Here is a 25,644-nt window from a genome sequence, read left to right as displayed (position 1 = left end):
AGGATGATTTTAGCTAAGAATAACGACATTTCAATGATTTTAGCAAAAGAAAATGCAATAGGAATTACCTCTTTGAAATATTCTCATAAAACAAACACAAAATCAGTTGAACAATTACGGCTCTCTCAATTTTCTTAACCAAAATTATCACACCCAAAATTGTCTTTAAAAAAAATCCATTTTATATTCCCTTTTTTCAGTTTGTGTCTAATTGTGTCTACCGTTTAAATATATCCCCGATAGGAAAAATGTTTGCAAACAATCTCAATTAGTGTTCAACGGCTGGAGATCACCGACATTCTTTTCATGATAAAAAAAATCAATATTACATATTTCATTAGTTTTCCGATCAGCAAAACCTAACAAGTGTCACAACCTAGTCACAACTCATCACAGGAAAGGCCGATTTGTTTGCTTCAAAACTTAGTAGAAAGCTCAAAGTCTACAGTTTCTAATGTAGCACTGTGCGCATGCAACATGGCTAACATCGTCTACTGCGCACACGTTGAACTAAAATGTTATCAGCTTGTTGACCAAGTAAAAATTCACTTTGACTTTGCAGGGGGCGACTTTGTTGGGGGCGAGCTGGGTAGGGGGCGAGATGACCAGCCCACATTGGAATCTACTTTTAAAATTCATTTCCCATTATTTTTCATATCACAATCACACCAAAGAATTTGTTTACAGCAAAAAATGCCCAAATTGCCCAATCCATGCCATGGCAACGTGTCCCTAATGTAATTGCTTGTAGTTTAAAATCAGTCTAATTGTACCTTCATCGGTGAAAAGGTAAATCCCGTTTCAAAGTATCACCTTTGCCTAAATGTTTGCTTTTTCTACGTGTGTGTGCATTGTCTGTTTTTTGAATGTTTTTAATGTGTCAATGTTTTTACTGTATGCGAGCATTTGAATTACCTTTTTTGGGATCTAATAAAGATTATTGTATTGTATTGTATTGTATTGTATTTAATATTATAATAATTTAGCTGGCCTGTGCCTGTGCCTTGGCCTCGGACATTGTGACCTTGGCCTTGGACTCGGCCTCGAAGACCCATGACTCGGACTCGGCCTTGGCTTCGAAGGTCATGGACTTGGCTACAACACTGAATTGATAAAGTACCAGAATAACCGTGGGATCGAGGTGATCGATACTGCTCCATGATACGGCAGGGCTGAAGAAACGTCAGGCCTACATCATAAATATTCACACAGCACATAAACTTTTCAAGAACGTTCGTCCTGCTTCAGCGCTGTGAAGAGAGATCCACCATGGCTAGACATGAGGACGAATACAAAGTATATTATGCGTTGAGCCAAACTTTTAATTCAAAGTTGGAAAAAACTCAGAGGCTATTGGCATCAGCCCAATCAAATTTTATTTAACTATGAGGTTGTAAGAAATCCTGGGGAAAATACTCGAAGACGGTGTTAAAGTAACAGGCTGTCTTCTCTTGGCCAAGAAGGACACACCCCAGTGCCACACTACATCTCGGGGAAACCGGCCGCAACATATCTACCAGAATCAAGGAACATCAAGCACACATGGCAGACTAGGACACCTAGACAAATCAGCAATTATCAAACACTCACACGAACAAGATCACCTCATCAAATGGAAACAAGCCCAGCTCATCGCTCCAGTCAAGTTCTGGCACCAACGCAGAGTTAGGGAGGCAATCGAGATCAAGGCCCACAACACAGTTCCACAAGACATCGGATTCTTCATCAATGACATCTGGTCACCACTTCTCAAGCCAACACTTCCAGCAGCAGCTCACCACAACACTGACACACTCCAACACACACACATCCAGCCAGCAACCAACTCACACGCTTCACCGGACAAGAACAGCTTCGATCCTTCCCGCCCAAAAGTGCATCCCTCCAGTCATACATAAGCTCCACCACCTCCAGTAGTCCAGCATTCTCCTGAAGATGAGCAGAGTATACTGTTCGAAACGTCAAGACCAAACCGGCTCTTTTCAGAGCCACCACTCCTTCAACATAGTTACCATGGTTATACCCGCAAGTTTACTATTAATATTTATTAACATCTTGCACTATTATCAAGCGACAGTTTGTGCAGCAATGGGGTGAGCCCCTCCTAGCCCTGACGTCGGCATCAATACCAGTAGAGTCTGCCACACTCAGTAATCCCCTCCTGCCCACTGACCCCAGTAGATAGTCTGCTAATGGTCGGCCACACTCAGTAATCCCCTCCTGCCCACTGACCTCAGTAGATAGTCTGCCACACTCAGTAATCCCCTCCTGCACCTGACCTTGGTGGATAGTCTGCGAAACTCAGTAATCCCCTCCTGCAACTGACCTCTATAGATAGTCTGCCACACTCAGTAATCCCCTCCTGCAACTGACCTCAGTAGATACATAGTCTGCCACACTCAGTAATCCCCTCCTGCCCACTGACCTCAGTAGATAGTCTGCCACACTCAGTAATCCCCTCCTGCAACTGACCTTGGTGGATAGTCTGCGAAACTCAGTAATCCCCTCCTGCAACTGACCTCTGTAGATAGTCTGCCACACTCAGTAATCCCCTCCTGCAACTGACCTCAGTAGATACATAGTCTGCCTCACTCAGTAATCCCCTCCTGCCCACTGACCTCAGTAGATAGTCTGCCACACTCAGTAATCCCCTCCTGCAACTGACCTTGGTGGATAGTCTGCGAAACTCAGTAATCCCCTCCTGCAACTGACCTCTGTAGATAGTCTGCCACACTCAGTAATCCCCTCCTGCAACTGACCTCAGTAGATACATAGTCTGCCACACTCAGTAATCCCCTCCTGCCCACTGACCTCAGCAGATAGTCTGCCACACTCAGTAATCCCCTCCTGCAACTGACCTCGGTGGATAGTCTGCCACACTCAGTAATCCCCTCCTGCCCACTGACCTACACGTAAGTGCGTAGATAGGCACAATAATATTATCTTGTTCGCATTGCAAGTTCAGGAATCTGGAACTGGCAGCCCTAATAAACAATAGAACACTTGGCTTGCTCTATGGTATGCCCTGCCCAAGTCATTGTATTGAGCACCACATTGTTAATTCCTAAATAACAGACTGCTTTCAACACAAAAAGACCTACTCAATTAAAATCAGCAAAATTTTCACTCTGGTGCTGTATCAAATCTTACAAAATCAAGTATATTCAATCGATTGATTTTGATGGATTTGGGACTGTAGGTTTAATTTTTGACTGTAAGAAAAGCTAGAAAAGGCGCTGGGAACATACAATATAAGTACAACACAATTTTTAATTGTCATTTCTTATAAATTCAGACAAAACAGACATACAAACAATGAGTGAAAAAGACGATGTTTGCAATTGATTCAAATCTGATGAAAATTAGTACAAGTATTAAAAACTATGATGCAATAAAGAAAACTGAAGTACACAATGAAAATAAACTGTATCAAGGAGACAATAACATCAAGGAACAATACATTCACTTTACATCCATTGGTTGGTTTGCTGTGATTTAAAAGCCTAACTAATTAATCCAAAGCAGAGTACATACATACGTACACCAATGTCATGAAAATGTGAGTAACCCTGTATTAAATTGCATACATATCACAATTTACCAACCGTTGATTACTTTGAAACAAAAAACATAACTTGACCCGTGATTTCTTTGAAAAAATATAAAAATATTTAATATATTTTTACCAATGACTTTTAAAGTCGTCAAGTTGTCTTTGTATGTACATTGTGTTTAATTATTGTGTGTAAGTGGAAGTTATAAATGACATTCTATATTTTGTTCTGCTATTATTATTAATGTAGTACAGCAAATAAGTGTAAATAAATGTGGCATGAAATTTTTCATTGAATGTGATTTTTGTTGACACATTTGATTTTGTGTAATTCGTCGTTTGTACCACAAACTGACCTACATGTAACTCGTTCACTGTTTTAAAAAACGTGTTCGGAGAAAATCACGATTGAAGTTGCACAACTTTTCAAACTGCTCTTTCGGACTCAGCTTACCAACTTTATTGTATTATTTTATGACGAAAACAAAGCTGAATTCTTTATTCATACAGAACTATGATGTGTTTTCATCCCTATAACTTTTTTAATTAGTAATTAATTCTTAAACAGATAGGTCACTTTGTGAAAATGAAAATTTAATTTTTGCCTGCAGCGCGTTGTGTACAAACCAATGCGTAATACAGACCTATCGAGATCGGTCACTTTGTAAAAATACTACGCTCCCCAGTTAGGTCACTTCGTGGTCCGAAAATTTGCACGCGGGCCATAATCGCGCCCGCTGTAGCGCATAGTTTAACCATTGGTAAAGCGACGTATCTAGATAGGTCACTTTGTGAAAAGACAAAATGGCAAATCTAGCGATACGTTATTCTTACTAATTAGTGTTATTACCAAACTATTACATATTAGGCACTGAAACTTGCTGATAATGTTAACAGCATTGAGTTTGTCAATAATTTGTTTAAAAAAGAAAATTCAAAAATGTGTGATTTGAGTCAGTTAGGTCAGTTCGTGGTACGACTGACGAATTTATTCAGAGGACTTCTTTGAAATCACGTGTGTACAGTGTTTTAAAAATGAATGCATTTAGGCCCTATAACTTGTACACAGACTATGCGCGGGCTGCATTTTTGCCATTGAATGCATTGGTAATGGCATACGTGTAGGCTATCTGGCTTGCACATCACTTGTAGTATGGCCTTGATTTGAGAGAGGAATGGCATTTGCCTGTTGGAATCTGACATTGAATTTAATGCAGTGTATACTACATTATGAACAAAAAAGTAGCCCTGTCAAAAGGCCTGCTGTGAATGTGACCATGATCCTGTTGATCATGTGGATGACCTGTTATGTGATGTGAGAAATTTTTATTGTGTATGCTCAGATCCCAATTTTCATAAAGCTATAAAAGCAAATGAAAACACACAATGAAATATTGTTAGTATTTTTTTCTGCCTAGCAGCATGAAATCTTTTCAGCAGCAATTGTGTGGAGCTGTTTCTGCTGTGCTATAAATTCAGTTATTACAGAATTTGCCTGAGTAGTTCAATCCTTGCTCCAAGATACTCTGATACGTGTACTATGTAGTCTCCTGAAGAAAGTACAGCAAGTAAATTAAAACCATGTATGCATTGAGAGAATCAAATTATAATTAATCTTGTTTAAATTGATGAGACTACCTGTATTGCACTCATGTATTCAGGCTTGCATTAGGGCTATACTTGCATGTACATGTAGGTATCAGGTAGTTCAACATTTTTGTTACAGTTCCTTTGAACAGCTACATGTAGCCATGAACTTGTAATCCTCTTTTTACTTCTTATTTCACATTGCGCCCTCTTCACTGGTTCTGTGTCGTTACACTATTATGTTTTTCGCCTTTTAAAAAAAGAGCTGTAGTCATCTTTGCACAAATTCCAATTTATATTTTTAACCTAAAAAGTTTAACAAAATTAATGGCAGTGTTTTATATAAAACATATTCGCCATATTTTGCTACCCTGTGTGTATTTTCAGTCCATTTTGGGGGCTCTCCTTGTCCAGGTGAATTTATTGAGTTTGCATAAAGAGGTAATTAAGGCGACGTCATCTGCAAGACAAATCTGTTTCCAAATCAATGTCTAAATCTTAATGTCTGATGATTCCAGATACCATAGCCAAGAGATTTTCTTTTTCTGGTTAAAATACTGAGCTGATATTTTATTAAATTTTCCCCAAAGCCCATGAAGTGTACCTATTTTGTTTTTAAAAGCAAATTGATATTGAAATCAAAGTCATGAAAAACATGTAGGCACTTCATTCAGTACACGTGAGGGGCCTGAGAGGTGACTGCACTACAATCAAAAAGCAAAAGTCACAAGTATTTGACTTGGACATTGAGTTGCTCAGGAAGCCATCACAATGGTTCAGGTTATCAGATTATTGGACGTACGTATATTTACAGAGGACATAAACTGCGTTGACATAAATACGTGGTACTGCTTACATATTTTTTTCCAGTGAATGACATTTTAAAATTGCTAAATATGGAAATTGAAGGGGCCTACATGTGTATATGAAGGTTAGGATCTGGTACATAGTTTTGTTTGACTGGAGAAATTGTTAAGAGCAGTTAGCTATTTAGTGGTATGAATTATTATTATTACAATCAAGAAAATTCAATTTTATTTCATGAACTGTAACTTGTACTTACATGCACATACACAAGTGGGCCTATGTACATGTACACTGTCTGAAAATGATGTAAATTACAAGACAATTTGAAGTTTGTGTACAAAATGTGTGAGTTGCAGTACCATTTTTATTTTGTTAGAGTTTATTTGTTGTGAAATAAAATAACTCCCAGTTTCTTTTGCTTTACATTTCATGGTATTTAAATTCACCCTGTGCCCCCAAATCTCCTTGACGGCTATGGACACGCTGTCACCATTTTGGTCATGTTCCCTGTCTCCAATACGTGTAACGAATGCTAACGTTCATTGCACAGCAGGGTCTATGATGTGAAACATCTACATCCAGCCCCTTCATCATTATGCATGCATTACTGATATTGATGCTACATGTACACGTACATCTACATGTAGGCATTATGTACATCTAATGGCATGGAAACCACAGTGTAATTGTTTGCATTGTGTGCATTAAAGTGTGTACCAAAATATTTACATCGTGTACAATGTATCAAACGAAGCATTTGTAGGTTCTACACGTTCACAATGCAGGGCATTGTAGGTTTCGTAGCGCACGCAGTTAAAGCAATTCCTAAAGGGTCAAAAACGGAAGTGCCCTGTAATTCAAAAGTGGTAAAAGTTATGAAGTTGCTTTTCAAGGACGTGAGTGTCTAGTAACAGTGGGCAGTTCAAAAGAAATATTGATGACGTAACAAATTGCAACAGCGCCCTCTAGCGGCAGATTGAAAACTCTTCAAAATGGACTTTTTGAAGATGTCTGTTGTGAAGTTTTTTGTAATCACTTTAAATTTTACACACGTTATCTGTCAGAAAGGCATCATGTGTGTGAAGTTTCAGATCAATGATGTCATTGGGGGTCACGTGACACTACTCCTAGAACTATTTCGGTTTCGTCCGGCTATCGTAGACGAATAGCCGGTCGAAACCGTGACACGGCATTACAGGTACATTACAGGTACATTACAGGTACATAACGATTATGTTGAAACTTTGTAGATTGTTAGATATTGTCAAGTTCTCGTGAATTGTATGATTTATTTCCATTTTTGCACCTTTAACACATTTAAAACTGCTATCTGAACATGGTATAATCCAATTTTTTTTTTAAATTTATGCCACACTGGGCAAAAATGAATACACAACAAATTTAAAACTCAGTTGAGAAAATTGAAAATTTTATTTAGAAACAGCTATGCATTTGTGCACAAATGCAATTATGTCTAAGTTTACACTTGATACAATGTACATGTACACATCCTGTGTCTGTATCAAACCAGTTGTTAGCCTAGTGAAGTACAGTAGGCAGGTTCACAGGACTTGGGAGGAACTTCTTTAAAAGTGTGTATACACAAACAAACATCGATTTGCTAAACATACTGTACCGGTAATTTTCTGCAGATAAGATGCTCAGCGGACAAGACGCTTTTGAGATCTTGACCATCTCATAAATAGCCGAATTGTGTCTGTGTGTGTGTGTGTGTGTATGTTATTGGATCTCCTTCCTGGATACTGCATCAAACTCCCCAAATTTCCACAGAAGAAAGGAAATATTTTTGAACAAAATCCGTTTAGAATTGGCACCTAACACGCAGCTCCATTTTTTCAGAGCATGCATTCATTCTTAAGAAAATTATGACAAACTGAATAAAACGTGCCTTAAAAAATTAAACATGGGGACCTTAATTTTTTATTTTAAACCTCGCAGCATCTACACCTCTTTTGTTACCCCCCCCCCTCACAAACACACAACTTTCTTTGTAGTTTGGAAAACCTGAATAAAAACGGCTTAAAAGTTTATGCATTGGGACATTAATTTTTATTTTAAACCTCGCAGCATCTACACCTCTTTTGTTACCCCCCCCCCTGCCCCTAACACACTACTTTTTTTGTAGTTCAGAAAAGGAAGTTCACCAGGAAATAAATTTCTTATTTTTTCAAACACAAGAGTATACATTATGTTTAATAAAAATATCTTCCAGGTTACGTTAAGGCGTCAACATTTGCAGGAGAATCTCCAAGTGATAGACCCGACATTTGTGTTTGAGTTTTTAACATCAAACGAGTCATACACATGGATTTAAACAGAGTGGAAGCAGTAAATGTTAGTTAAGCATTGGTTTCAAACACACAGAATCAAAGACACACATTCCTTTGTAAGACTGATTATGTGAAATGCTATTGAATCAGGGTGAAGTCCAACACTCTCACTGAGGAGAGCACTGAATGTTTTGGGGCACAGGTTTTCAGAGCTATAATACTAATAGTAATAATAATAATAATACGCAAACAAATAGGCGGGCAACAGAAACTCACTTGCAATTTAAATAAGCTTGTGTAGACTACACAACATGAACTGTGCAAGATTTATTTGAAGAGAATATATATTTACAGGTAGAATTACCCTGGATGAAATAAAGGTACAATTCTAAAGTATAAGTTTAAGATTTCACACAGTGATCATCAAAGTAAACTCAAGTTTAGAACAGCAAGTAATAAACCACGAGGGAAACTGACCATGTTGAATGGTATAAATTCAAACGAAATTGGGGTAGCAGAGCAAGGTTTTCAGGAGCGACGCTACGTCGTATGCTAAAATTATTTCATCGACTTGACTGAGACAAACATTTATTTTTGTGACACTGTTCGACTCATTTCTTTAACACTGAAACATCTCAGCAAGTAATACTTTATCAAGGGAAGCTTAACTATCATTATCCTTAAACTGTTGAAGTTTAGTGTAAATCTGTGGACAATGTGTTTTTTGTCTTCTAAAAGTATCAAAACCTAAGGTGACAGTGCAGTGGCTGATGCATAATTGTAATGCTGATGTCTGTGGACAAGTAAAGATCGTATTATAACGGGAAACTGTCTGGTTCATCAAAGTCTGCAGCAGAAATACTTTACTTTAGCTCTGTAGGTAGATCTCAGCATGTTTAGAATTTTGTTGTTGATGATTGAAACTTTCTATAGGTGTTTAGGCATTCCCCCAGATCATCTCCTATAGACTGCAAGTTTTGCGCTCACCGGAGCGAGAAAACACCACTTATTTTTTATGGAATCAAATCTTTGCTTTAAATTATTCTTTATGCCGAATCTAGACAACGACAAAAAACATTACAGCTTGTTTTTGTTTTAGCTTTTAAAAGACCAGCAATAAACGACCAGAAGTGAAGGTCAAAGTCAGGTTGTGTCAGTGCAGGTTGTGTGGATATTCCAGACCTATCATATAAACAAAATTTTGAGAATATCTTATATTCTTTATTGCTGATGCAATGATCTGTTACCATTGCGGTACCCGCTGCCAAAACATAGGATTCAAACTGCCTCTGCTACAGGGCAATCTCGATAGACTAGTTGGTTAAGACACTGCTCTAGAATTGCAAGGGTCGTTGGTTTGAATCCCACCCGAGTAACATGCCTGTGATATTTTTTTCACAGGACTTTGGAAGGCACTGAGTATACATTGCTAACACACATCGATGTATGGGTAAAAACTAAAACTAATATTCTTTATCCCCGTCGCAATTGTTACATCTCCTATATCTTATATAGATCTGTAATATGATAATGCATCAAAAGGTATACAATTTTAACCTAAAAGCTAAATAATTAACGTCTTTCAAAGCATTTCACAGGCACTTCTGGTTACGACAGGTCAAAAGGTCAAGAAAAGGTCATTTTTACATTGACTCTCCCTATGCACTACCAGTTGGGGAAATACAGAGTTCTTGATTATTAATTTTTTAAATTTTCAACTTCTGGGTTGAACCGTAAGACATTTAAGGTCAAATTGGGGGTATGTCAATGACTTAAAGGGGCAAAAAAATCAAAAAAATCATGTGATGAAGTTTTTTTCCAACACTAACATAGTATTCTGTTTTTATTAATTTTTAAATATATTTTGAATGGTCTGTTCTTGTAAGACAAGCAATCTTCTTCAGCATTGCAAAACTATCGAATGTGATTGATAGCCTTGTTTTTTTGTTTACATGTACATTAAATTTACTTTTTTTTGTGGGGGGGTGTTTGCTGGCTTCTTTTTGAGTATTGAAATGCGTGATCACATTTTAAATCATTTTAGACTACATTTTAAAGTACCGTACATTGTTTTTTTCTTCTTCATATTTTATAGTAGGGATCACATTTTAAGGTGTTTGGTTTGCGCAATCTTCAGGCTTCTGTTTGATTTGTGATACAAAGTCTTTTTATCTGTCTTTCATGATTAGGCACAGTTATTAAATAAATAATGTCCATGTGAACTACAAAAATTAAAAGCACAGTACTACTAAATTGCCAGTTTATCAACTAATATAAAGACGTGACAATTTTAATTTGTTTAAATTGATAAATTATAAAAAGAAGTACTCACATGGTAACAAATAATTACAGGGGTAAATAGTGTACAAATATAAAGACATTGTTAATGCATTTACAATGGTTCTTGAGAGGGACACAAGATGCAGTTATATATACAAACTGAAAAGTTATACAATGCGCAAAATATCGTTTGTCAGTTATTTTCTTTTGACAAACAAAATTTTATGATTCTAGAGAGCTCAAGATTACAATTTTTGATGTTTTGGTTTTATTGTTTTTTTAAATTCAAATTTTAATTCTTAGAAAAATGAGATGATCCTACACAAAACAAATTTCACTGCTCAGGTTATGTGTGTATACGTTTTTGAAACCGTTTGTTATTTGTGTGTAGAGTTTTACATCTTTCATTTTAATTCTCAATTTTACTTAAAAAAGAAACTAATGAAAAAATTGCTAATTGTATCGGTAAAAAACAAGCAATTGCATATTTTGTAGTATTGTACATTGTAGTTACATGTACATACTTACATTGTTTTGGAAAAGGTCAAAACTGCAAGCCTTAGACAGTGCTGTTCTTTTTTTATTATAATTTTCAGGCACTGTATGAGGTTAACACTAGTTATAAAGAGCTCTGTGGTATGCATCGAGGTAGGCCTACGTATACACGTAGTATGCATTGAGGTATAAAGGCTTATTACGCACTTGTACCTGAATTTCTGAACTAATAACTGCATGACGTGCAGTAGATTTGAATGAACCTTGGCCCCAAAATGACTTGTATACATTCCATTCAGCTACACTTACATGTACATGGTACATACTTGTACATTAAATGTTTGGATGCTTCATAATAAAATAGGGTGCATATTTCATATGCGTGTAGTAAGGGCTGCAGTATAAATGTAATGTACATGTACTTGTATTCAATTCAGTTCAATTCAACGCAAATTTATTTTTCATGTTGACAAGGACAATTAAACATACAGTTGAAAACAAATAACAATTTGTTATTTTGAAAAGAGATGGATCCCACATAATTCAACATGCTGGGACAAAGTTTTGTTTTGCTTTTGTACATTTCCCATTGACAGACAAGCACTTGGACACGAAAAGGATAAAACCAGGGGCGTCAATCCGTCTTGAAAGGTGGGGGGGGGGGGGACATAACATTTACGGCGTGGGGTCCGGGGCCCGCTTTAGGGCCCCTGGAATTTTTTTTGGCCCGTAGATAATATGCTCTCTGGTGCAATCTAGTGAATCTGAGGGGTGATGTTCCCCTCTCTCAGATGTTGGAATTTAATGCCTTTTTCAAGCTACGATGCACCTATTCTTGCTACATGTATCATGGTTATTGTACCTTAAAAGCAACTCATTTATAGCGTCGTTATACCCATATTGTTTCTGCATTCTAATGCTCAGATGGCGTTTCATCCCTTTCATCACCAGACCTAAGAAATAAGTTTTATGGGGCAAATCTGTCAGAATGGAACAGAACTTCTGTAAAATGTGAGCAGCAGTAGAACCTTTTGGGTTGACAGCATCTTCAAGTGCGGATCTATGAACCAAGTTTTAGGGGGAAAATCTGTCGAAGAGTGAGCTCATGAGTGCGAAACCTTTATGGCATGGGTCCGGGCCCGCTCAAGGGCCCGGAAAATATTTGTATTTTAAGATGCTCTGTGGTGCAATCTTGAGGTCATTTAGCGGCCATTTAATGGCAAACGAAACAGAACAATGAGCTGTGTGAATATTGTGTTCCAGTGCTCCACAGTTCCACAGAGCAAAACACGATTTTCATGATAAAGGTGGTCAAAGGACACAGGGAACATTTGATACTGTGTCCCCCACCCTTCGAAAATGGGGTGGGTGGGATGGGGTACACGTCCCTTCAACTCTTGCAAGGGGAGGTGCAAATCTGTCAATGATAGAGCATGCATCCGAGAAGCCGTTACGGCGTGGGGTGCGGGCCCGATTAAGGGCCCGGGAAAATTTTGCATTTTAGATGCTCTGTGATGCAATCTGGGCCAATTTTGAGGGGGATATTGTGTCATCCTTTGCCCACAGGATTAATGCCCATATAGGGACACAGGGTTTCATCTTGCACTGTGCAAAACTTTGGATTCATGATAAATGTGGTCAAAAAGGTGGGGGGGGGGACATTTGATATTGTGTCCCCCACCCTCCAAAAGGGTGTGGGGGGGACACACATGTCCCCCTGCCCCCCCCCCTCTGATTGATGCCCATGGATAAAACAATGACATGGACCAGATTGGTCAGTATAAATAATTATCAAATCAACAGTATTTGTACATTTAGTGTGTTCAAGAGGTGTCGTTTCAGTTTGTTAGAGAATGACATGAGTGAACAAGCCTTTTTAATATCAGAGTTGAGCAAACTAGGATGTGCATATTACAACATTTCGACACCTTGTTTTTGACAACAAACTTAAGTCTAGTTTTAGTACTTCTTCTTCTGCTAAGAAGTCACTGCTCCCTTGTCCGTGCACAAAAGCACCCTCCTAAAGCTCGTATGAACTTCACACAACGTTAGATATCTATTAGGAGATGAAACCGTTTCAGTTAATACGTCACCAGGTGTCAAATTACAAGGTTTTTAAACGTTAATATTTAAAATCTTTGAAAATCAGTATCAAATCAACGATTGGAGACCTTGGGTTGCTTTTGGCGGAATTTTACAACATTATACATGTACAACCTTGTGTGACATCTACTTCCTTATAATTTAATACATGGCAATATATTTTTGGAGATGTTTTCAATGGTGTTATAGGCTGGCAAAGGTCTAGCTTAAAAAAGAAGAAGCTGTGTCCGAAGTGGTGGCTATGGCTGCGGCTACGACTGTTGCCAGGTGTGTTGCTAAGGGCGTCCTATACTTCAATGCATGACGACGCGGCGATCCAGTCTGTCTGTAGCCGTAGCTGCAAATTCGGATACGGCCTAAGATTGATGATGTCACTAAATTTAAGGGCGCCCTCTAGCAGCAGATTAAAAACATTTCAAAATACACTTTTACTAGATGTCCGTGGCAGAGTTTATGATACATCTTTTGATGACAGTTTTTATTCTTTTGTTTTAACCTTGACAGCCCCTGTACAACTTGTACAAGCACAGGCACTAAACAAAAGCAAAAGTTCATAGGCAGAAGCTGAAGCAAAAGCAATTGATTAAATTTGTATACAGGTACATAACTTTTTGCTTTTACTAATTGCTTTTCCTCAAGGTAGCCCAGCAATTGCTTGTAGTTTCTTGTAAGCGCTATTCATGTGCAATGAAACATGCGTAAATGTGGAGCTTAATAGACGCAGTTTTGTAAAGGCTGCATAGAGTTGTGATCAAAAGGTTGTCAAATGTGATCAAAAAGAGAGTGCAGCTTTGGTCCAAATCATCTAAAAACATCCTGTGCTACAACTTATGAGAAATCTCAACCCCCGATTAGCAAGGAAATAGAAGGCATCTCAGGGTGCCAAAGCAACAACCCTCGACCATCGAGGGTTACGATCATCAATAAATCCAAAACTATAGCAAAGGCAAACAAGTGTTTAAACGGTGCTTTTACACCTAGAAGAAAAATGTCAGTTAGAAACAAAAAATGTCGGGCATTAATGAGCCAATTTCAAATCAAGGGATAGGCCTAATGCAACTGTGTGCATTTAAGTGATAGTGAATCAAGTCGGACAAATCCAACCTCACATAAAGCTGGGCTCATATTACTCCTAGAAGTATGTGCGTTCCGCTATCGTTTGTTCTGAAATGAACCTTGTAGTTCTAGTTGAAGTAGTCTCATACTTCCTTCGAATGCAAATGCAAAGTGGATTTTGGTGAGGCAATACTTGTAAGGGCTGCCCTTCAAAAAGTGTGACACAAGAAAATTGATGAAATAGCAGGAAGGAGGCCTGCATAACAACAAGTTTTGAGTTAAGGTTTGTTCAGAGCAAATTAAGTGTTCACAAACTATACATATTCAATTAATATAATCAAGATTCTCTACACTCGCCACTTTGTGACAGTTACCCAATGACTTTTATCAGTGGCAAACGCTTGGTTGTATCATGGTGTTGCTCTAGTTTATTCATGGAGGAAGGAAACCCACATTCTGCTGAACCGAAGCACCAGAGCTTGAGTTTGGTGATCTTACGTGTACATGTATGTTAAACTTTAAAAGTTTCTACAATGTACAAATTCCTGGTTGATATTGACTTTTTTTCATCTTTAAATCTGTTACAGGATCCTCGATTCAATTGTGAAATTGATCTGCAAACAGGGTACAAAACAAGAAGTATGCTGTCTATGCCCATCAAAGCCCCTCTAGGGGAGGTGATAGGTGTGGCGCAGGTCATTAACAAGATTGGCAGTAAAGATCGGCATGAAGCTTTCACAGATAGTGATGAAAAGGTAATTTAATTGTTACATTTATGTACATTGTGAAAGATTGAACAACTGTGTTCGTATTCAGAAAATAATGTTGGCGTGTTGTGGCCAAGTGGTTGAGTGCACTGGACTTAATTATAATAACAATAGGGTCTTTCTACAGTAAAGGGTAATTGAAGCTTTGTGCTCCATTTGTCTGTCAAAATGTTACGTGGGTAATTTCCAGCATGGGTGTGAACCCTGAAGTAGACTGGCCCTCACTTGTGTCACGTACCCCCTCAAACCTCTGATTGTAGTCGGGCACCCTCAAAGTTTTTGTGGAATGCGCGATCAGCACATGTTTTTCTGCACGATTTTATACTCGTATAGAATAAATCTGTCATGAAAATAACGTCGGCATTTGCTTACGTTCGACAATCCATCGGACAGCTCCAGACTAAAAACCAAAACGTCTTCCAGATGATTTAAAACGGAAATATTTTCTTCCGAATACTAGTTTTTGGAAACTAAATCAACTTCCGTTCAAGTACGTTTTATGTGGATTGCGCAAAGGTAATCAAGTCTGGAACGTCATTTTGCAATAAAGTCCGTCTATATTCTGGAATGTCATGCAAATCTGTCATTGTTTGGTGATCGTCACTTAAAATCTGTCTAAAATTACGTTCGAAACTTACGTTATTTTTTTGAAAAGTATTAGAACAATGGGTCGTATGAATAAAAAGTAGTATTTACTGACAAGTACTAGCAAAAAGTAAAAGCATAAACTACCAAGTAGAAGCATTCAGTAAAAGCATCTTCTAAATTCCGTATGAATAAACCTATTCTTTTACTGCAAAGTATTCACTTAAAGGAACACGTTGCCTTGGATCGGACGAGTTGGTCAAAACAAAAGCGTTTGTAACCGTTTTTTATAAAATGCATATGGTTGGAAAGATGTTTTAAAAGTAGAATACAATGATCCACACAAGTTTGCCTCGAAATTGCGTGGTTTTCCTTCTACTGTGCGAACTAACATGGTCGGCCATTTATGGGAGTCAAAATTTTGACCCCCATAAATGGCCGACGTGTTAGTCGACGAGGTAAAAGGAAAACCACGCAATTTCGAGGCATGTTTGTGTGGATCATTGTATTCTACTTTTTCAACATCTTTCTACCCATATGCATTTTATAAAAAACGGTTACAAACGCATTTCAAAGACCAACTCGACCGATCCAAGGCAACGTGTTCCTTTAATGCTTTGGAGTAAATACTTCTGATATACCATAGTGAGGTGGATTAAGGACAAAAAACACGAAGATCGTGACACGGCGGACAAAAGCACCAAATTTTCAGCAAAGTATCAGTTTGACCCGTAGATTTCAAAAAAGTCATGCTCCAAAAAATCTGAGCATGGGATGACCTTGAATTACGTCATTATGACGTCATTACGTCTTTTATAATGTAGTAAAGCAAACGCAAATACAATGGTTGGATTTCTACATGCCAAAATTATGTTTCTGAGGCCAAGGAATTTAATGAGGGTGGTATTAGTTTGTAACAAATTAATATCCTTTATGGTGACTATGTTGATGCTCAAAAAATTGCAATGACCTTGACCTTATTATGACGTAATATATTGAAAATGGCAGTCATTTCCATAACTTTAGTTATGTAATGCCGATGCAACTGATTTTAGTTGCGAATGATATGTATCAGAGACCAAGGAATCGAATGGCAACGTTCTTGTTTCGCTTATGATTGTGTATTAAATTTGTATTTCTTTAGCATATAATGGTATAAAATACGTCATCATCACTGAGGACAAATCAGTGGTTTGTATGAAAATATTTTATTATGTTTCATTTTCAGCTTATGGTTCTGATGGCTAGCAAACCAACGTTAGTAACATTTGAAATTAAAATTTGATTTTGGATTGAAATGGTTTTGTTTCAGTTTGAGACAATGCAATTACCATATACAACTTTGTAAACTGTTTTTGGGGCCAACTGGTGTCGAAAATGTCCTACGATGACCAAACCACGGATTTGTTTTGGAGATAAAAAACACACAAGTATAAACACCTTGCATCTGGATTGCGTCTGGTGGTGTTAAACGAATGGTATCAGGATTTGTATCACTCACTGATTTAGGTTTGAAACCGGAACATGTTCTAGCTAACTGGTCGGAACCTAAGGACAAATTGTACAACGATCTAAGCTCCATTATCAGCGAAGTCCCAGAGCAAGATCCAATCTTCATCCTCGAAGATCTCAACGCCAGAGCTGGTGCCGATCAAAATCCTGGTCTTCCTCACATCGGAAAGTTATGAATGAAAACGGTCAACGTCTGCTGCACAACAATCTCTGCATCAAACACTTTCTTCAACACAAAGCCCCAACACAAGGTATCCTGGAGACACCCTATAGATCAAAGCATTGGCACCAACTTGACCTCGTGCTCACAAGAGGTAACCCGCAGCTACCAAAGTGCAGACTGTGATACAAACCACCCCCTTGTGTGCAGCAAAGTAAAGCTTCAACCAAGGAGAGTTCATAGATCCAAGAAGGCAGGGCAGCCTCGCATTGACACGAACAAGACTCACAACCTTGAGATAGTGGAAGCGTTTGTCCAGGTCCAAAAAGATGTCTTGCTAAGAGTACCCAATTCCGATGTCAGCGGAAGATGGGAACACCTCAGGGATGCTGTCTACAATGCCATTGGTTCGGCAAGAGGCTAATCAAGTCACCCGTTTGGTTCGAGGCTCATGCTGAGGAGATATCAACTCGCATAGAAAATAAGAGACGCGCTCTCTCTGCATACAAACACTCACCTTCTGTGAGAAACTTGCATGCACCACGGACCACGTGAAACCGAGTCCAGCAAACTGCAAGGCGATGCGCCATTGACAACTGTGCCCAACTCTGCTCTCAGATCCAGACCTCTGCTGCCACAGGAAATGTAAGAGGTATGTACGAGGGAATAAAGTAGGCCACCTGAAGATGACCGCTCCTCTGAAGTCAGTTACCGGTAAGGTCCTAAAGAACCCTGTGAAGCAGATGGATCGATTGGTGGAGGAGAACTACTCAGAGCTGTACTCCAGAGAGAACAATGTCAACACAGAAGTTCTGAACAACAAAGACTGCCTGTGTATCATGGACGAACTGGACAGTGAACCAAAACTAGAAGAACTTGGGAAAGCGCTGATCCACTCTCCACGGGAAAAGCTTCAGGAAAAGATGGCATCCCCGAAGTCCTCAAGTGCGTAAAACGAATCCACATCAAGGATCTGCATGATATATTTTGCCAGTGCTGCAGATAAGGTACAGTGCCACAAGACATGAGAGACGCCAACATTGTCACTCTCTCCAAAAACAAGGTGACGGGAGTGATTGCAACAACTATCGCATCATCTCTCTTCTTAGCATTGTGGGGAAACTCTTTGCTTGAGTTGTCCTAAAAAAGACTTTGAATTCTTTGTGAAAGAGTCTACCAAGAGTCTCAGTGTGGTTTCAAGCCAAACTGTCGACCATTGACATGATATTTCTCCATCAGACGTTTGCAAGAAAAAGGTAGGGAGTAGGGAAAGTCACCCTACATCGCCGTATAGACCTCATCAAGGACTATTCTCCAAGATTGGTTGCCCTCCTGCTCTGCTTCGCATCGTTAAGTCTTCTTTCAGGAGAACTTTACGGGGTTCATAGTTTCAGTGGCTCAACATCTGAACCCTTCGACCTCTGCAACGGTGTAAAATAGGGCTGTGTCTGGCTGCAACCCTTTTGGCATTTTCTTCTCTGTTCTACCCAAGGATGCTCTTAGATCAGCCACAGAGGGCAGCTACCTTCGTACGAGGTCGGATGGAATCCTCTTCGACCTCTCAAGACTCGGAGCAAAGTCCAGAGTTCGAACGAGATGCCTTAGAGATTTCCTGTTTGCAGACGACACAGCCATCACTACACACACACACTAGATGACCTCAGCAGCTCATGGATCGATGTTCTGCGGCTTGCAAAGACTTTGGACTTACCATCAGTCTTACAAAAACGCAGGTAAGGGGCCAGGATGTTGATGAACCACTGTCTACCAGCATCACCAACCATGAGCTTGAGGCTGTCCATGAGTTTGTGTATCATGTCTCAACCATCTCCGACAATCTCTCGCTCGTATAAGTAGAATTCAACAGGCGTATAGGAAAGGCTGCCACAACACTCTCCACGCTTACAAAGAGAGTAATGATGTAACAAAAAGCTTTCAGAGCATACCAAAGTCCAGGCTTAGAAGGCTCGTTTGGTGAAAACGCTCCTCTACGGCAGTGAACCCCGTACCCATAGGCTCCCGTCAAGAGCATAGACTCGACGCCTCCCACATGCAATGCCTGAGGCGCATCCTCTGTATCTCCCGGAGAGACCACATACCAATAACACATTGCTTGATAGAGCAGCAAGTCTCCATGTTTACCCTCCTCAAGTATAATGTCTTGGCTGGGACATGTCACCAAGTGGAGGACGGACGGACGTATCCCAAAAGACCTCCTGTATGGAGAGCTGGCATCAGGGAAGAGGCCGTTCGGTAGACCCAAGCTGCGCTACAAAGATACTTCCAAGTGTGACCCCAAGTCACTTGCAACCAATACAACCACCTGGGAAGCACCCACTGCAGACCGATGCGCCCAGAAGCAGGAGGTGCAGAGAGGTATTTCCAAGTTCGAGGAAGACCTGTCGCAACGGGCAGATGAGGAATGACTCCCGAGGAAGGCCCAGCCTCAAGCAGTTTCAACAGCTTCATCTTTCACCTGCAGTTACTGCGGCAGAGACTGTCATTCCCGCATTGGACTCTACAGCCATACCATACGCTATTCCCACGCCAACATCCAATTCCAACGGCACAACTCCGTGGTTCTCAAAGATTGACGGATGCCTACTACTATTAATACAAAAAGTTTCATTTTTGACTCTCCGTGAGACTTTTTTGCAATATTTCCTATGAAGTTCTCCATATGCGCTATTCAACATAATTAATCTACCCTATAACCTATATCCGGTAAGAATCATTGTGTTTCATTGTGTTAATGTGTTTTGTTTTGGTTGATAGTATTGTTTAATGATCCCATAATGACATCACGGTATCTTATAGATCAGTGCCATGGTAATTGTACCATATGAATTCAAACAGATAAGCATTTTGGCGAAGCCACACGACATTAATTTTGTTTTCAAACTTTGTGTTATTTGTGTAGTGTTGATGATGATGACGTCATAATTACATCAATATTCTCACCATAAAGGATATTATTTTTTTTCAAACTAATACTACCCTAATTGAATTCCTTGACCTTTAGAAACATAATTTTGGCAAGTAGAAATCCCGTCGCATGGCATTTTCCTATGCTTTATTACATAAAAAGAGGTTATGACGTCATAATGACGTAATTCAAGGTGATGCCATTCTCAGATTTTTTAGAGCATGACTTTTTTGAAATCTGTGGGTCAAACTGATACTTTGGTGAAAAAATGGTGCTTTTGTCCGCCGTGTCACGATCTTTTCCTTAATCCACCTCACTACCATGGCTGAATGGCTCTTAACAAAAGGTTTCCTTTGTATTACAACTCCCATTCACGTCTATGTACGCACTCACACACACAGCCAAAGCAGCATTTGATTTAACAGAAACATAGAAATCTTCAAGTCAGCCATGAGGTTTTTATTCTGACAACATTTTGATGAAGACGACTCATCTGGACACACAGAATAAACACGTTTTTGTTAAGCTTTTGAAACTTGGAGTGGAGCATGACAGCGCTGTTTAGAAAAGATGAGAGCTGGATATGAGCATAGCTATTTAACGTAAACTTAAAAGTTTTAATAATAACACGAACAACATTCTATTGAAACGCATTTAATTGTTTAAAAAATTACTTCTTCTGATTTTATGAACAATAAGCCTTAATGATCGAGGCATTCATTTCTGAGTTGTAAAAATTCTTTATATCTTTTTAAAAAGCTTACTGTAATGATACAAAACGGTTTTTTTTACAAACGGTTTTCATTTATCCTCAGCATATATAAACAAGTTTGATTAAAAGCAGTTTGAATTTGTGTGTATTGTTTCTGTTGTGAAACACTGTGTATGTGTCTATTTAATATTTCAGTAATGTCTTTCCTTTTGACTAAAACATTTATCCTGTGATGAACATTTATAAACACTGTCATTTCTTCGGACGAGCCTTTTACTTCTGTGCCCAAGGTAGCTCTGGAGCTACCTTGGAAAATCACTAGTATTTACTTGCATTTTGTAGTATATTCTCCGTTTTATTCATATGGAAGTAAGTAAGTGCTAAAACTAAAAGAATTTACTTTTTGGTAAAAGTAGATACTTTTAGCATTTTAGTAAATACTTTTAAGTTACAGTTTTTACTTCCTTTTATTCATATGGATCATAGTAAATACTTGAAATGTTCAAGTAAAAGTAAGTACTACTTTTTATTCATACGACCCATTGGCTTTCTACTTTTTGAGATATGGGCTCACTTCCGGTTGACCCGGAACTAAAGGTCAACATGGGGTCAAAGTTGTTTCAAACTAATCTTGAATGCCCAAGGAGTCTATAACTGAACAAAAATTGATAATCGGTTGTGTAGTACTTGAGATATGGTCCCACTTCCGGTTGACCAGGAAGTAGGGGTCAACTTGAGGTCACGGTTTTTCAAAGTTAATATTTTAAGGAGCTTAAGGAGTTTATAAATGAAAAGAGATTGAAAATCTGCTGTATAGTTCTTGAGATATGGTCCCACTTCCGGTTGACGCGGAAGTAGAGGTCAACTTGATGTCACAGTTTATTCAAATTAATCTCCAACCCCCAAGGAGTCTTTAACAACAAACAGTTGAAAAATCGGCCATGAAGTTCATGATATATGATGCTACAAAGGTTTCCTAATTAAATATGCAAATGAGGGTCACGTGGTTAATTAATAGAGAATTGAATTAAGCTAAACATCCTAAAGCTTCCATTTATTATTGTTATACGTGTTTAAAAACGCATAATTTTGTAGTATACTCCTTTCCTACTCCTGCCGATAGCAGACATTTGAAATGCACGATTTCTGCACCATGTCAGTATCTGACTCTGTATATTGTATGTGTACGTCGCAGAGACCAAAACTGTCATAAACTGTCAAGCTATAACTTCCCCTGTAGAACACGGCCCAGTTTTATGGCTCCGTCTGCTTCAACCAAACTCTGCCCATTTATTATACAACCACCATTCTCCGCTTACTGTGCAAGCGCTGAAATATAATGTGCGAGCTTGGAAGCACACAAACAAAAGAAATCCCTGCTAAGCAGTCTATTTTGCTTGACGTTAGCGCATAATTCACTCCTTCTGCTAAGCACTGAATCTTGTTCATTAAGCAAGTTCCCATCATGATAGGCCTGGGTGACTAGTGAAATTTACTACTCGACTAGTCGCACCTCAAACCTAACTACGACACTTGTCGAGATAAAATATGGTTTCTCAAGATTTGTGTCGCTATGTGCCGCAAGGGCAATATTAATTATGTTGCGAATGGGTGACTAGTGAAATTTACTACTCGACTAGTCTCACTTCAAACCTAACTACGACACTTGGCGAGATAAAATACAAATTCTCAAGATTTGTGCCGCTATGTGCCGCAAGGGCAATATTAATTATGTTGCGAATATTAGTAAGCAACACAACTGGTTCACCAAACAGGTAGTCGGGACAAATATTTTAGTCAATGTGTGGACACGATTATGAGTAGAGAAAAACAGTAGTCACGACTCAAATAATAGAGAGGTTTCGCAGAGTCACAGATACTCTTACGTGAACAGATACGTCATAATACGTCATCACTTGTTAAGGTCCATGTGACGTATAACTGTTGTACACAAGTTAGAATAGTCGCTCAAAACGGGAATCTGTCGCCATACACGTAAGTAAACAACGAGTATATTTTGTTCATGTTTTTGTAGCGGATTATTATTTTTTAATGCACCAGGGTTTCACCATGTCTATTATAGGTATCATACATGGATGTAGTTGGACATTTTGTTACCCACCATGCTTCAGAAAAAAAAAAATGGCGACCCCCATGGGTGCAGCCATTTGCTTACTAGCTCCCTCTGGAGCCTCAAGTTGAGGGTATTCGTTTTTTTGCCAAACAAAACTACACAGCTCACTTGACGCGAACGCATACGGTTCAATATCTGTATACGTATTCGTATCCGCGACTCTGCGAAACCTCTCTAAAAATTTGTAGTCGCGACTTTAACTTTAAAGTACACTAGTCGCCCCGGCCTACAAACGCTATGGGATTAAGGGAGAAACAAAGAATAATAATAACAACTAGACATTAAGTGTTTTGCTTACATTATGTGCTTCTTGGCCCAAGGAATCTATCACTGAAAAAAGGTTCAAAAAAGTTGTGTAGGTCTTGATATAAGGTCACACTTCCCGGTTGACCCGTAAGTAAAGTTCAACATGGGCTCACAGCTACCAAAGACTAATCTGCAACGCCCAAGGAGTTTATCACTGAAAAAGTTTAAAAATCGGTTGTTACAGATCTTGATATATAGTCCCACTTCCGGTTGACCCAGAAGTAGAGGTCAACGTGGGGTCACAACTTTCCATAGTTAATATTTATTGCCCAAGAGTCTTTAACTGAAGTTTGAACATTGGCTGTGTACTTTTTGAGATATGGTCCCACTTCCGGTTGACCCGGTAGTAAAGGTCATCATGGGGGTCAAAGTTGTTTCAAACTAATCTTAAAGGCAGTGGACACTATTGGTAATTACTCAAAATAATTATTTGCATAAAACCTTTCTTGGTGACGAGTAATAGGGAGAGGTTGAAACGGCTCCCTCTGAAGTGCCATAGTTTTCGAGAAAGAAGTAATTTTCCACGAATTTGATTTCGAGACCTCAGATTTAGAACTTGAGGTCTCGAAATCAACCATCTAAACGCACACAACTTCGTGTGCAAGGGTGTTTTTTCTTTCATTATTATCTCGCAAGTTCGATGACCGATTGAGCTCAAATTTTCACAGGTTTGTTTTTTATGCATATGTTGAGATACACCAACTGTGAAGGCTAATCTTTGACAATTACCAAAAGTGTCCACTGCCTTTAAATGCCCAAGGAGTCTATAACTGAAAACAAAATTAAAATCTGTTGTGTAGTTCTTGAGATATGGTCTCACTTCCGGTTGACCCGGAAGTAGAGGTCAAAATTGGGTCACGGTTTTCCCCCCAAAAATTGTAATGCCTTTTGAAGGAGTCTCTAACTGAAGAAATTTGTTTAATCGGTTGTGTAACTCTTGAGATATGGTCCCACTTCCGGATGTCGGGGTCACGATTACCCAAGACAAATCTGTCATGCCTTAGGAGTCTATTGCTGAAAAAAACTTTGAAATCGGCCGTATACATTACTTCTTGAGAAATAGTGCTGCAAAAAAAAAATCATTAAAGCTTCTAATTACCCTATTAATTGACACGTGATGACGTCACAGTATCAAAATTGTGTTTTTCATACTAATAAATTTCATAAGGTACACGATGGTATGTAACTTATCCCAATCCAGTGCCTTTTCAAAAACCCTATTAGAACGTACGTTCTTTTTAACGAAATCCCTAAACGTACGTAGGAACCGTAGGCCTATTGGTTGTGTACAAATCCAATGGAGTGTGTACAGAGTAATAAGTCCTGAACGCGGTTAGAAAATAAATAAAAAAGATGCCAACTTCAGGACTGCGTCGTAGAATCCCCACAAGTAAGTCCTCAACCCAAGAGTCCTTACTGTGTTGCCAGAACTATAGAAAAGTTGAAACAATGTCATGAATAGTGTCAAGTATAGTGACTACATCCAGAAGTACTACGTTGTACCCATTATGCCAAGATTTTAATTTATTCGTTAATCATAGACGTATCATGATAGCTTTTAAGGGACTGAAACATATGTTATTAGGATCAGTGTATTTTTAAACACAGAATATCAAATTTAGGAAACGAACAGATAAATTATTTTGAAGTTATTGTGTTTTTGACCATTTTAATGTTGACATTTGAAGAGCCATTGTGTTTGTGCACAGACACAAAACGTGCAATACCTGACGTCATGGTGACGTCGTCCAAAATTTTATGCCGGCTATCACCTTAACCGGACCCAACTAGTATAGCTGAAAAAAGTTTCAGGATTGGCGGTGTATATTTTGAGATATGGTGTTAACTAGGTTTGCTAATTATCTATACCACACGGCACACAACAGTACTTGATACGAGGTATCAACGAGGTTACAAAACAATGTAACCTCGTGGAGTAACCTCGTTGATACATCGAAAGCCGTGCTTCGACCCCGCGGAATCATGTACTGATATGTGCCGTGTGGTAGTATCTATGCATTTCGTGAAGTCAGAGCGGGCCGGTGCTTGCGTAAAGAGCCGGCCTTGGACAAGGCTAATTTCAAGGCAGTTTTCACAAAGCCGTGATTGCGCAATCATGGCACAATTTGCCAACTAGCCATTTTGTGTCGTAATTTCCACATCAAACCAATAGTTGTGAAAGTAAAAGCTGGACAAGTTTTGAGATGTGCCCCCTTTCATCATATCAAAAGTTGAAAATAATTAGACAGTGCAATCTCCATATATAAGATTTTATGTTTTTTTCCATTGAGGTGTGTACAAATCGTGCCTGTAGGTGTCCAGGCTCTTTGGTTCTTTTGATATCAAAGGTCACACCGTCTATAAACCCAC

At 38.8% G+C, this 25,644-nt stretch overlaps 1 protein-coding gene across 2 annotated transcripts in view; it reads left to right on the top strand.

Annotated features, from left to right (window-relative positions):
- The window catches only part of LOC139953059 (dual 3',5'-cyclic-AMP and -GMP phosphodiesterase 11-like), a 151,103-nt gene that overhangs the window by 9,039 nt on the left and 116,420 nt on the right, over positions 1–25,644 (top strand). For both annotated transcript variants that reach the window (XM_071952463.1, XM_071952462.1), the window contains exon 2: positions 14,760–14,927. In XM_071952463.1, coding sequence (XP_071808564.1) covers positions 14,760–14,927 — 168 coding nt within the window. The remainder of the gene's footprint in view (positions 1–14,759; positions 14,928–25,644) is intronic.

The sequence above is a fragment of the Asterias amurensis genome, chromosome 21 (assembly GCF_032118995.1).
Source record: "Asterias amurensis chromosome 21, ASM3211899v1".
Lineage (NCBI taxonomy): Eukaryota > Metazoa > Echinodermata > Asteroidea > Forcipulatida > Asteriidae > Asterias > Asterias amurensis.
This window is presented reverse-complemented; position numbering and strand designations above follow the sequence as displayed.